Here is a 12,689-nt window from a genome sequence, read left to right as displayed (position 1 = left end):
TCAGCTCTTGGGTCAGAAACTCTTTGCCCATCACATATGCCCTTCTCATGAGACAGAAGTTCTTGTGGTGTCTGCCTTTCACCTGTGTACTTACCCAGTTTAGTATTTCACACTGATTACACTTGGTACGTATACTTAACTTGTCATCAAAATCAGAAAGAATTAATAAGCATTCTGAAGAGTGCTAGGAACAACCCTGGGGGAGGCTCAGACCCTTTTAGTGACAAGTGGTCATGTTCACCAGTCACGAGCAACAGCTGCTTCTTCAGAGCAAAAGAGGGATTCAAGATGCTGGATAAATGCTTCTGGAAGTATTCTAGCAGTATTTTCAGAACTGCAGTACTTTAAGTCGCCAACACGGTAACAAAATTAACTTGTCATTGCTCTTACAAGATTCTTTCTATTTTATAATAGAAATAATGCTAAATTACTGAACCGACTCTCATGACCTTAAACACGTGTAAATCTCTAAACACTGGCAAGCCTATTAAAAATGAAAACCAACAAAAGCTGGTTTGTGCTTCGCTGTAAAACTGGCAGTTCTGGACTGCCAAGTTGGCAGTATTCAACAGGAGAAGGCCAACAGTCCTGTTGCTGTCTCTAGGAGATTTCATGACAGGAACCAAAAAGCAGCTGACCCTTGCTTCAGACGATCACTCCGCAAATTACTTTAAACACCAGGAGAACAAGGTACAAATGCTGAACCACATGGCAAAAAATGCTACAATGCCACGTTAGAGAGACGGATGCTAATCCCTTTCCGAACTTTCTCCATTCTTTCACATACTAGCTAAACAGGAAGACAGCCTGAATACCAGAAGAGACTCTCCACAGACACGTTACGAACTGTCACTGCACAGTGTGGATTACAGAAACAATCCTTACCCACGGCAGAAAGCAGCAATTAGAAGCCTCAATATTACACCGCAAAACTCTTACAAGATCACGCCAAGTTATGAAATCCCAACTTGTCAACAAGTTCACATAGGCTACGGTTTTACATTTTGTTCTTCCTGACACCAGCTTCTGTTTGTGAGGGAGATCCAAATCACAAGGTATGGATTATGTTCTCAATCTTCTTATTACAAAACGGATTTGAAGCCATGTAATTTGGAAAATGCTGTTTTTGCAGGCATCAAACCAAGGGAAGAAATCTGAGAAATGTTTAACGTTTTCAGTCAAACACTATCTGAAGCCATGGCCTTCTTGATGCCATCAATGTTACCAACAAAACCCTTAACAGAGTTCTTTTACCGAGGCAGCACTCATCACATTAACTCATCTGCAAGGTTTAAGGTGCCCAGCTGCCAAACACATGAGAATGGCTGAACACAAAAGAGAGCACAGAAAGTACTGCAAAACTTCTCAGTTATGCCTGCATCTCTTACCTAGGAAGACTGCATTCTCTAGTCATGCTTTGTTTATCTCACATTTTACTCTCTGCAACCACTGATATGAGTCATGCCTGAAGTTTTCTGGTTTCTAAAAATGCCACAACTACATACTTTAAGTCCGTAGCTAATTATTCTCAAGTTTCTCTAAGGACACTTTAAAGGGAGGGTTCAACCGAGGCATTCATATGGGTGAAGAGACAGCTTGCCTGGGCAAGTACCAAAAGCAAAAGCTAGGATTTCATTAAAGTAGGGTGAAGGAAGATGGAAGGGTAGCTAATCTTGCCTATTGGCAAAGTCAGCCTTTCAAATGCAAACCATGTGCAACCAACTTCACTGCTGTCTTCCCAAGATTGCAGAGTGGCTCCCTAAATACCTTAGGTGCTCCTCCTCCCTCTTGAAAGAAAAACACAGTGACAAAAAACCTTTCACAGTGCCATGGCAAAACAAAGCAGGGGCACTTTTTTCTAGGATCTCTTCCTACACCATCTAAACTTATTTTGGATTTCTATTTGAATGTGTTTGTGACAGATACATAAAGTAAACAGAGACAGAGAGACTCAGGGAAGGAAAGAAAAGCAGGAGTTAAGGGAGCCAGCCAACCAACATGAAAGGGTCCATGAATTAAAAATACATAGTAGACAGAAAATGGTTTGCACCGCTAAACGGTAGGTGCAATTGAAAACATTATTTCTACTCTTTTCACTTAAAAGATACTGTATTCCTTTATGGATCTGCAGGGGAAAACCGAACAAAACAACCCCCCCACCACTCTTCAAGGATCAGACTGATCTTTTCAAAATGACTGATCAGACATTTTAAAAGAGTGGTTTTGTATTTTTTAAATGAACAACAGAAAAAGAAAAAAAAAGCCAATCAAATACAAATCCCCCCCACCCCCCAAACCAAAAACAAATCCACAAAAAAGCACTCACCCATCTTTTGTCTGATCCACCACACCTGCAAGGAGCTGTACAGTGCTTGCGTTAGGCAAACCATCTCCAATTATCTTCAGGTACCGTGTGACGAAGTCATTTGGAGACATGAAGAATTCTCCATTCTTCTCCACACTTGCATACTGTTACATGAATACAATATTTAGTTCCTCAACACATCCTTCTCCAGGCATTTATTACCACCACCCATAGTTTCCAAAAACAAGCAGGCTTCTGACGGTTCTGCTCCAGTGAAGCTACAGCCTAGACTCAAACAGGAAAGAGTAAGAGGGGAGTACTCAAGCAGCTGAAGGCTTGGCTTCCCAGACAACAAATGGCAGATATACGAATTTTGGATTATCAACAATTTCTCCATAGTAGTCTAGAAATACTCCATACCAGACATGTTTTTGAAGCAGAAAAAGAAGCACAAGCTCATTTGCAAACATGTATGTGGCATCTCAGGCTCACTGAAACTTTGACAGCAATAGGGTACTGCAGCATATCTTATTTATCTGTAATGACTCCTTCGTTTAGCCATTCTACTTTGGGATGAGAAGGCAGGGTTGGTTACACCTGCAAAATGCCAGTGGAGCAAATGATCCCGCAGGAATGTCCACCTGGGGGTGCTGTTTTGAAGAACTACTGCATCACCTGCAGCCATGGCTGGTCCGTAAGGAAAAGAGAACTGACAGGTAACTCCTCCTTGGCTTAAGTGCTGAAAGGAGGCCAAAGAACAGCATTTGCAGAACAATGTAACAAAAACTACGAACTTTGACAGTTCAGCACACTGCAGAAATAAGACAAGAGTTCTGACACCTGCCATACGTTATCCCTGCTTTACACACAGTTACTGGCATACTACTCCAGAAAACAGCTATTGACAGACCCAAGTGTATTTGCTCCCAGGGGAAGAAGCCTCCAGTAACATGTTGCGAATAAAAGTAATATTAATATTTTTGAAGATCATATCTAAATAAATTAATAAAATTCCCTTTGTTACCACCCCTACCCTCATTCCTAGGTGATTCCTCAAATTTTAAAGTCCTCATTTTCTGCAGAAGGTCAAATTTGAAATCAACCCTAAAGAATGTATTTTAAGAAAAAAAAAAAGGATAAGGACAATCATTAAGAGGAAAAGAAATCCCAGGCAACATTTGCAGAACCATGTGTTAGCTTTAAGGGAAACAGGGCTATCTTGGGATAGCAAATGTACACTGAGAACAGGAAAGAAACTGCTAATTCCTCTTTTTTGTTGTTTTTGTTTTTGTTTTTTTTTTTTAAGGCAAGGTGGGATGATAAACTATTGTTGCAGTTCCCCACAGAGCATTATCCACACTAAAGTAATAAATAAATTGGATGCCTATCGCTATTTTGTAGTGTACTTCAAACACACGTTTTCTTTCACATTACTGTGGCTCTGCTAAGGGATGAAAACTGCCAGTTTTCATTTCGTACTGGTGCCTGCAGCGTACTGTTATACCTGCTGTAGGCATATAACTCTCAGAGGGATGCCAAAGTGTTACAGTAAGTAGATTATTTCCTTTAGTGCTATATAAATACCATTTTCAGGTACAGCAATATCTTCAAGAAACAAGGCTTCAGAGAAGCAAGCCCAAACAAAACATAACTCGCTTTGGCATCTCTATATTGGTTAGCACTAAAGGATTCCTGTCTCAACAGACACTGTAACACAAGCTTTCTAGTTGCTACACTGCAAGGAATTTTGAATTGTATACTTTTATAAGAACTAACAGATCAATTGATTTCAATGTAATCATTTGCAGAAAGACAGAATCGTTCAGAATCCCAGCCTCAGAAACTTTTAACACAGCTGCTATTGAGAAACAAATCAAATAAGTCAGACAGCCTATGCTTCTGTATTTCTTTTTTTTTATCCAGGCTAACCCCCTGCTAGGGCACTCAATAACAGAAAACAGCACAAGGTTTCAGTGTCCCCCTGTTTCTTGTCATTGTGATTTACTCAAGTGTATTTGAAATCCAATCACGTACTCTATACTACATATAGAAAATGACCTTCAAAAATGTCAGCTTGATCACTTTGACTAGAATCTAATCTCTTAGGGGTTATGTTAGAAGACTTAGAAGAAGTACTCTTGGAAATTATCTTCACAAAAAGAAAAAAAATCAGTTCTATTTGTTTTGGAGGAGCAACATTTAAAAATTGGTTCTTTACAGTTTTATTTCACCCCACTCTGACAACTATATCCACAGAGAATTTGATATTACACAATAGTACTTAATGGCTTTTTGGTAATTTATTTACATACATTTTAGATAGTCAAGTAATAACAAGTTTAACCCCATTTTAAATAAGATTTGCAAACACACTACTGGGGATTTGGCATATTAAATATGCTAAAAGTTGACTGCAATCAGCTGCATTTAAACTGATACTTTCATATTTATTTCTACACTGTGGGTACCATTCCTACAAGGCAATCATATTTTTTAATTTTTAATTGAAGTAGGAAAGAATGGTTGTCAAATTATTTTTTAAGTGAATATTCCACAATCTGCAGAAGCAACTGTATTGGCTTCACCACTTAAAATAGTCTAGAGAAGCTTCATTAACACTCTGGCTATCACTTATCTGTAGAGCATGAAACAACACAACACATTCACTCATCATTTTTCCTTCTTGGGAGTAAGCAGCATGACAATTCTGCATTACACTGAACAAAACATTTAGCTCATATTTAATTACTCCACTTTATTGGGATCCCTTCTTTTTAGTGGAAGGGGAAACAAAAGAGGAAGAAAATTAAGTCAGAGGTGGCATTTAGTGTGCTCAACTACGACCCATTCAATCCACCAAATCAGAAGGTTGTCAGGAGCTACAATCTTCAGAAATGCAAGAGATGAATACCCACAGGAGGGTGGGAAACACTTTTCACACTATTCTCAGCAAACCAACTAACCAACCTCCCCACTCTCCAACTGAGGATCACCTCATAGTTCAGAGAGGACCAGGCCTCTCTCTAGTGTGTTTATTTCCTTCCTCAATGCTACTATCTCTCAGGTCAGTGTTCTACTCCTTGTCTGCCTTTTCTGCTGCTGTGCTCCTGCTCTTCAAGTATTTTCCTCTGTAAATCACAAAACCCCTTCTTTTTCAAGAGTTTTTTTTGCTGGCCTGACAGATACAAGCTCCAGGACTTAGTAAGTTAAATCCTGGCTTTCTCAACTGAAAATCTGATTTCAGAGCTATAAATACTGACAGTATATGATAAAACTATAAATACTGGCAATATACATTGTGACACCTACACATCTTGTTAATAATAGCTCACAAGGGACAATGGAAAAAATACCAAGAACTACATGGAGAGTGAGGCATGATGCTGGAGAAAGTAAAGGTGGAGGGAAGAAACTGGAAAGGTATGAGCTCCCTTAGGCCCTCAACACGTCCATAAAAGCAATTCAGATACAACAGCTCTCTAGTAGCACTGTGGCATCTACCTCGTACTTATTCTTCAGAACCACAAATTTTTTACTCTTTTTCTTTAATAACAGAAAACTAAACTTACCCAGACACTGTACTAATAAATCTTAGGAAGGCTAGAAATAGTTATTTAAATTTAGGAAATGGGTCAAAGAAAGCCAGTTTCACAAAATCACAAAATAGTTTGGGTTGGAAAAGACTTTAAAGATCATCCAGTTCCAACCTCCCTGCCATAGGCACACACATGTTCCATCAAACCAAATTACTCAAACCCCCATCCAACCTGGCCTTGAACATTTCCAGGGATGGGGCACTCACAACTTCTCTGGGCAAGCTATTCTGGGGTTTCACCACCCTCACAGTAAGAGTTTCTTCCTTACTTCCTTAATCTAAACCTACTCTCTTTCAGTTTAAAGTCATTCCCCCTTGTCCTATCACCACATGTTCTTGTAAAATGTCCCTATACTTCTAAAATGTCCCTCTCCAGATTACTTGTAGGCTCCCTTGAGGTACTGAAAGGCTGCCTAAGATCTCCCTGGAGACATCTCTTCCCCAGGCTGAACAATCCCAACTCTCAGTCTGTCTTCATAGCAAGGTGCTCCTGCACTCTGATTGTCTTTGTGACCCTCCTCTGGACTAGCTCCAACAGGTTCACATCCTTCTTATGTTGGGAGCCCCAGAGCTGGATGCAGCACTGCAGGTGGGGGTCTCACAAGAAAGTAGTAGGGTTGGAGAATCACCTCCCAGTTTCCAGCAAGAAAAGCACACTTCTCTCAAGTATATAAGCAAGTATGAGTCCTTTCTTTACTTGCATGCTTTCCACAGCATGCCAACAGAGAAAGAATTTCAGTTAAATAATAAATATGGCCAGCACTTCACAAGGTGATCTACCCAACATTTCTACAAATTAGAGAAGCAGAGATAACCCTAAAGGAAGAAAGGATGCAAGGACAGAAGAAGAAAGTTTACCAAATCATCTAACAGTAAGATGTCTACACGAACATCTTACCACATGTAGGAACAATACTGAAACTCCCACCACATTCTCTGAACAATGTGTGTTTTTTCTAAGATAGCAATACTTCTTCTGAGTCAATACAATAATCACTCAGGAATATATCTGACTTCTTGGTGAGCATTGTTCAATTCTGATAATGGTATTTAAGTCTAACATGGTAATAATACGGTGAATGATTAATGGTTGGAAAAAACTATCAAGAGTTGTATGCAGCAATAATAGAGCAAAAGATATGAAAAATTTAAGCAGAAAGAGTAAAATATTTACTTTACACATACCTTCAAAAATATTGTTTTCAACTCAGCTGGATCAGCTCTTTTGGTTAGAGCCACCTACAAGTAAATACAATTACATTAATATGCATAACTTATACAAAAGATGTCGAAGTGTCATTTAAAAACAAGAACACAAACAACAGAATGAGTGATGAAAAGAAATGTTCACCTTAGATAAATTACGTATTGCTTTAGCTGGCCATGCTTATTTTATCCATTTCACACTTACATAAGGTTATTATTGTTCTGCTTTCCTTATGCAACCCTGCAACTCTTAAACAGCCACACATTAACAAGTCATAAAGACATTCAAGAACCAAACCTCTATAATGTATCTCTCTGCTGGGATTCAGCATTATATCATCTTTACCATAGACATTTACACTTCCAGCACCTTTCACCTAAGGATTTCAGAGTACCATATGCAGTTCACAACTGATAAAAAGCAAGAATGAAATACTCAGACTCACAAACTTGTTCAAGAAAGCAGCTCCATAAAAGACAGAATTTCAATGTAATTATTTGGTTTATTACACCATTTTAAACTTACAGTGTAGATCCTTTTAATGAGGTGAATTCAAAAAGCAGAGTATCTAGATTTTTCTGCAGATCAAATTAAGCAGTTCCAACTACAATCTAAGTTCCATTCATCACCACAAGCCCAAAGTAATCAGATTTTCTTTTCAAAACACTGAATCAAAAAATATTCAACCCACTGTGGAGTAAGTCCATCGGTATTATCCTGGTTGATATACCATACAGTTCTTTTGCTGCTTTTGGCAGCAAGTGGATTTGTCCTCTCAGTCTGTGCCTACTATAGTTTCCCCTTCTTTATTTGGGATACTTTGATAAAATCTTGTTTGCTAACATAATAATCCTCATCTGACAAGTCAATTCACCAATCTATTCCAAATTAAAAAAACAAATACTTTGCTAGCAAACCTGGATTTTCAAAGAACTTGTGAAAATGTATCTGGAGTGGGGAATAAACAGGCAAAGGACAAGACATACAATCTTACCCTCACTTAAGAATTAAACATCAGAAATGTTATCAATAAAACACCTCTTTACTTTACTGACTCTTAACAGCAATGGTAGACTGTAAAAGTGAACGTGACCCCAAGTGCATTTGTGGTAGCACACTGGGCTACTGCAGAAAATGGAAGGAGTCTGTGCTGTACAACAGCATTATATCTTCACACGTACACTTAATGACAAATCTTCAATAAGTTTATCCTCGCCCTAAATGGATCATTTAAAAACTAAAAAAGACAACAAAACCCCCACAAAAACATGTAAAAAAACCTCAGAAAACCAAACCAAAACCCAGAATATTTTAGGAAAAGCGTATGATTAAGGTTTCTTATAAAATTCTAGAAGTTTTTTTTTAAAAGGGAAGAACCACACCTATGCTAGGACTCAACTGACGAAGTCCACAGTTGGAGTCCCAATTCTGTGTCTGCACAGAAATCTGTGTGAAAGCAGTTGCAAAAAATCAAAGTGTAATTGTGAAGCTAAGAATATAATAAAGTGTGTTTTCTAAAATGCAAGCTGTCCTAAATATAATCACTGCAAGCAGAGATTTAATTTAACCCCTTCTGTAAAAATCTGATAGTCGAGAGCAATTGGGAACTTTGTGGAAAGAAAAAACCAGTATTTCTATGCTGCTCCAATCCAGAACCTTGCCACTATACAGGCAAAGTAAAGACAGTTCAAACACCTGTAGCCATCAAATATAAATCAGTGTCATACTTTATCTGTCTTTAAGTTTAAATTCCATACTGTTACAGAAAGCTAAGCCTAAAGAAACCAGGGGAGAAAAAAACCAAAGGAAAATGTACATGAACTTACACTCATTTTCCTTTAGTTTCACTGATACTAACTATCTTGAGAAACTCGGGAGATGTGCTTGGGAGGCAGCTGCCATTTTTCAGCCCCCACTTGATTATGGAGGAATTAAGTGGTGTTTTTTACTGTAAATTTCTTCAAACCATATACTGAAAGATGGGTCGAAGTTGGTCAGGTAAATGAATGCACAGAAGGACTGCAGACTGGCAGCCCAAGCAGTGGCTGCATACCATAGCTTTTTCCCATTTCCCAGTCTACTCCCACATTCTTCCATTTCCTGGCAAACAGGAAAGGAAAGGCATGGTTAACACCATGTTAATTGGTGCATCCATGTGACATCCACCAAAGCCCATTCTAAAAGGTGTATCTGATCCCAATTACGAAAAAGAGCCTCTATTATATTACGTGAGAACTTCAGGAAGAGTGATGCTAATGCAGTCATACCACTGATAAAAGAAGTTTTTGATTCAGCTCTTCATCCATACCCAGCTAAGGGCAAGGCTGAAGCTGCACACACAGCCATGAAAACTGATCCTGATGACAGGTGTTACTAGAAGATTCCCACTCCAGAAAGCTCAAAATATCACTTTCCATACCATTCTGTAAATTGTTATGTCAGCAGTTGAAGGCTAAGTAACCTGACGCCAACAAGACTGCAAGCTGACAGGTAACATGCTTGATGAAAAGTGACCCACAGATGAAAGCTGCTGCTTCTCCAGTCAGCTCAGGTGATATTTACTGACTCTCACATAACTGGGTTTAGGTGATGTGTTTTGTTACTGGAAAGACCTCTCCATTTTACTTCCGTCTTCTCTCCATCAAGATAAAACCAGCTATGAGCTGGCAGGCCTAACACCTCTCTAGCGGCATGAGAAGGTATTTGATAAAGAAGATCTGAGGGAAATAATGTTTGTTATTGCTCTTTACAAAGAAATACTATGTAACAGACACTAACACTTAAAACAGCAACTTCTATTAAGTTAGGTTCGGTGAAGAAAGCTCTCCAACAAACAACATTTATTATTACAAAAACCCAGGAGAGAACACGGAGTACAACAACTGAAGTGCAGGACTATAACCAAGTTAGAACACTCACAGGAAAGACTGGGATAATGCATAGAAAATATCAGCAGGGATTTTCATCCCTAAGGTAGACATCTGAAAGTCTTTACCAACATACTATGTGTACATGTGTGTTATAATATATATGAAGAATGAGACCAAACAGGCAATATAAGAACTGCACTTAAAAATGCTGAGTCCCTCCCATTAGCAGTAACATTCAACAAAGGGTGCATAGAGAAAAGCAAAGCTCTGTGACAGTAACACAGATTGATTTGCATGCTGAAGCTCTTCATATCTTTAGACTCCCTTGCACCTTGATCTTAATTTCAGCCCATTTTCTCCAGGAGACCTCTTTTCTCCTCATTAAGTTATGCTCAATTTACAGAGATACGCATTTTCACTCTCACTTCCATACTCGAAATTAAACGCAGAGTCTTTCCAGAAAAATATAACTGTACAACACAAGAAAACGGAATCTATTCAGAATCAAAGAAAATTATATTTCCTACCAACTCTTACAAGTTACACAAGGTAGAAGAAACAGGTTGTCAAAGAGTGCATGGTATCAAAAGACACAAAAAGACTAACAACATAGTGAGTGTTCCACCCAGTAAAGAACAACAACATGGGTGGGCGAGAAAGAAGAAGTGCAGTAGGAAAATCAGAATTAATGTAAATATAGCATTAATCTAATGGCAAAAATAGAATATCTGATCTTCTCACCTTTATGGCAAAGACCACTTTAGTAGCCACGGTCTGGATAGAGTAGAAAGGTGATTGGGATCCAGGAATACTTGAGAATTGCTACAATATTCCAGAAAGTTTATTGCAACAACAGCAAGTCCTAACCAAAGATAAAGAGATAAACACCTCATATTGTTTCTTTCTCTTGGTTTAATCTGAATACAACTCAGATGTGAAGGAGAAAGTTGACAGAGGTAAGGTTGCCCCCCCCTCCCACCTCAGCATCTTTAAAATCTCCTGACACCAAGCACATAAAATGCTGGACAGCAGTCCTTCTCCAAGCAGAGAACCAGAGCTGTGGCAGGGCTGACAGCGGTGAGCTCAGTCTGTTTAGCTCTAGAGAAAACCATCTACAGACACGCACAGAGAAAAGATGTTTGATGAAAGCCTCAACAAGTGATCACAAGATCTTGTAACTTGTGTTGAAATTAAGATTATTTTTCAGAAGTTCATCCATTCTTAAGCACTACTAAAGAATGCAGTGTATTTCACACCACTAAAAGCCCTCAAATTAAAATTGAAACCTTATGTCTTATGGGGGTATTCTTTAGTTTCATCACAAGTTATTGAGTCCACCTGTAAGACTCAAACACATGTGGCCCAGTTTATGTAAGAGGTCAGATTAGATCATTGTAACGTTTCCTTCTGGCTAAAAGTATACATATACACATCAAATGTGCAACTCCAAAGGAGATCAAACTGGGGTTTGACCTTACATTCTTTTTTAAATGAGTGACTGGATATCAGAAACCAGTTAAAGCACAGTTACTGGACAAGTTTGAATTCAGACCAGAAACCCATTAATACTGCTTAAGTATTATGCTAAAACAACACTCCAGTTTTTATTTTAATACAAATAACTTATTTATATAGATGAGAATTGTCTTTCTTCCATATTTAGACTAATACTACCACAAACATATATAATCATTCTTCTAACCTAGCAACTCTCCTTGGTCACTTTCCATCATCACACCCATATCCTAAATTACAAGTGCTCTGTATCAGCATCTGTGAAGGGCACTGTCTCCTGTTTCAGCTGCATCAATAAGCATTTTCTGTTAGTTCAACATGCATACTCTCACCTCAGCAAAAGAACTGCCATTCCTTCTGCAGTAAAAAACTTGACTGTGATCTACAAGGGAAAGTGAACTATGCAGAACTTCAAATTACAAGATTTCAAGCAAGATGTGGACCAGCTCACCAAGCAGAGAATCAGACAACTGCTGATCAGACAACAGAGCTGGCACTGAATGCAGATCAAAAACCTTCTCAACAGACCTCCCTAACTAAACTGAGTATTTCTCCCAGGAAAATACAGTTCAGATGGCATTTGGCTTATCTGTCCAAAGGCTTAGGGTAGGAAGAACTGCAAGAGACATTGATAACTACCAAGCAGGTAGGTACATCCAGTCTGATGAGTCTGAGTACATCCATCTTCACTCCATCTTCACTATCAATCTCTGGTAAATTCCCAGTCTTATGCACCATGGTAGTCATGGAAGCCTCACTTTTCCCAAGTGCATCAAAGCTAACAAACCTACTTTATTGTGCAATTACCTTCTAGCTTTGATCCTACTTTCAAAGTCCCAGAGCAAATGCAGATGGCTTGTTCATAAGATGGTTCTCACACAAGGAGATTCCCAATGAACCACAGTATTTTTGCACACAAACTGATCAGGGACCAACACACAGTTATCAATTATATACACACCGGACAATCCTTGTCCAGTTTGTCCAACACTTCCAAGTAAGTACAGAAACCAAGGTGGGAGCAGTACATATCTTAAGAAAAACTGGTACAAGAATTTCCAAGATTAGCTCTATGTAAAAATACATTTAGACTGTGTACTTCTACAATTTTCGTATTTAAAGACCTGGAAAACAGAAGGACAATATAACTACCCCAATATAATAGTAAAAATAGCTAGGCACTGCCATTGCTCAGCA

General features: G+C 38.6%; 1 protein-coding gene across 4 annotated transcripts in view; it reads right to left on the bottom strand.

Annotated features, from left to right (window-relative positions):
* The window catches only part of SLC25A13 (solute carrier family 25 member 13), a 103,968-nt gene that overhangs the window by 72,884 nt on the left and 18,395 nt on the right, over positions 1-12,689 (bottom strand). For all 4 annotated transcript variants that reach the window (XM_032111636.1, XM_032111628.1, XM_032111620.1 and 1 more), the window contains 2 exons: positions 7,086-7,139; positions 2,327-2,469 (listed from right to left, as the gene is read on the bottom strand). In XM_032111636.1, coding sequence (XP_031967527.1) covers positions 2,327-2,469; positions 7,086-7,139 — 197 coding nt within the window. The remainder of the gene's footprint in view (positions 1-2,326; positions 2,470-7,085; positions 7,140-12,689) is intronic.

This window comes from Corvus moneduloides, chromosome 1 (genome assembly GCF_009650955.1).
Source record: "Corvus moneduloides isolate bCorMon1 chromosome 1, bCorMon1.pri, whole genome shotgun sequence".
Lineage (NCBI taxonomy): Eukaryota > Metazoa > Chordata > Aves > Passeriformes > Corvidae > Corvus > Corvus moneduloides.
This window is presented reverse-complemented; position numbering and strand designations above follow the sequence as displayed.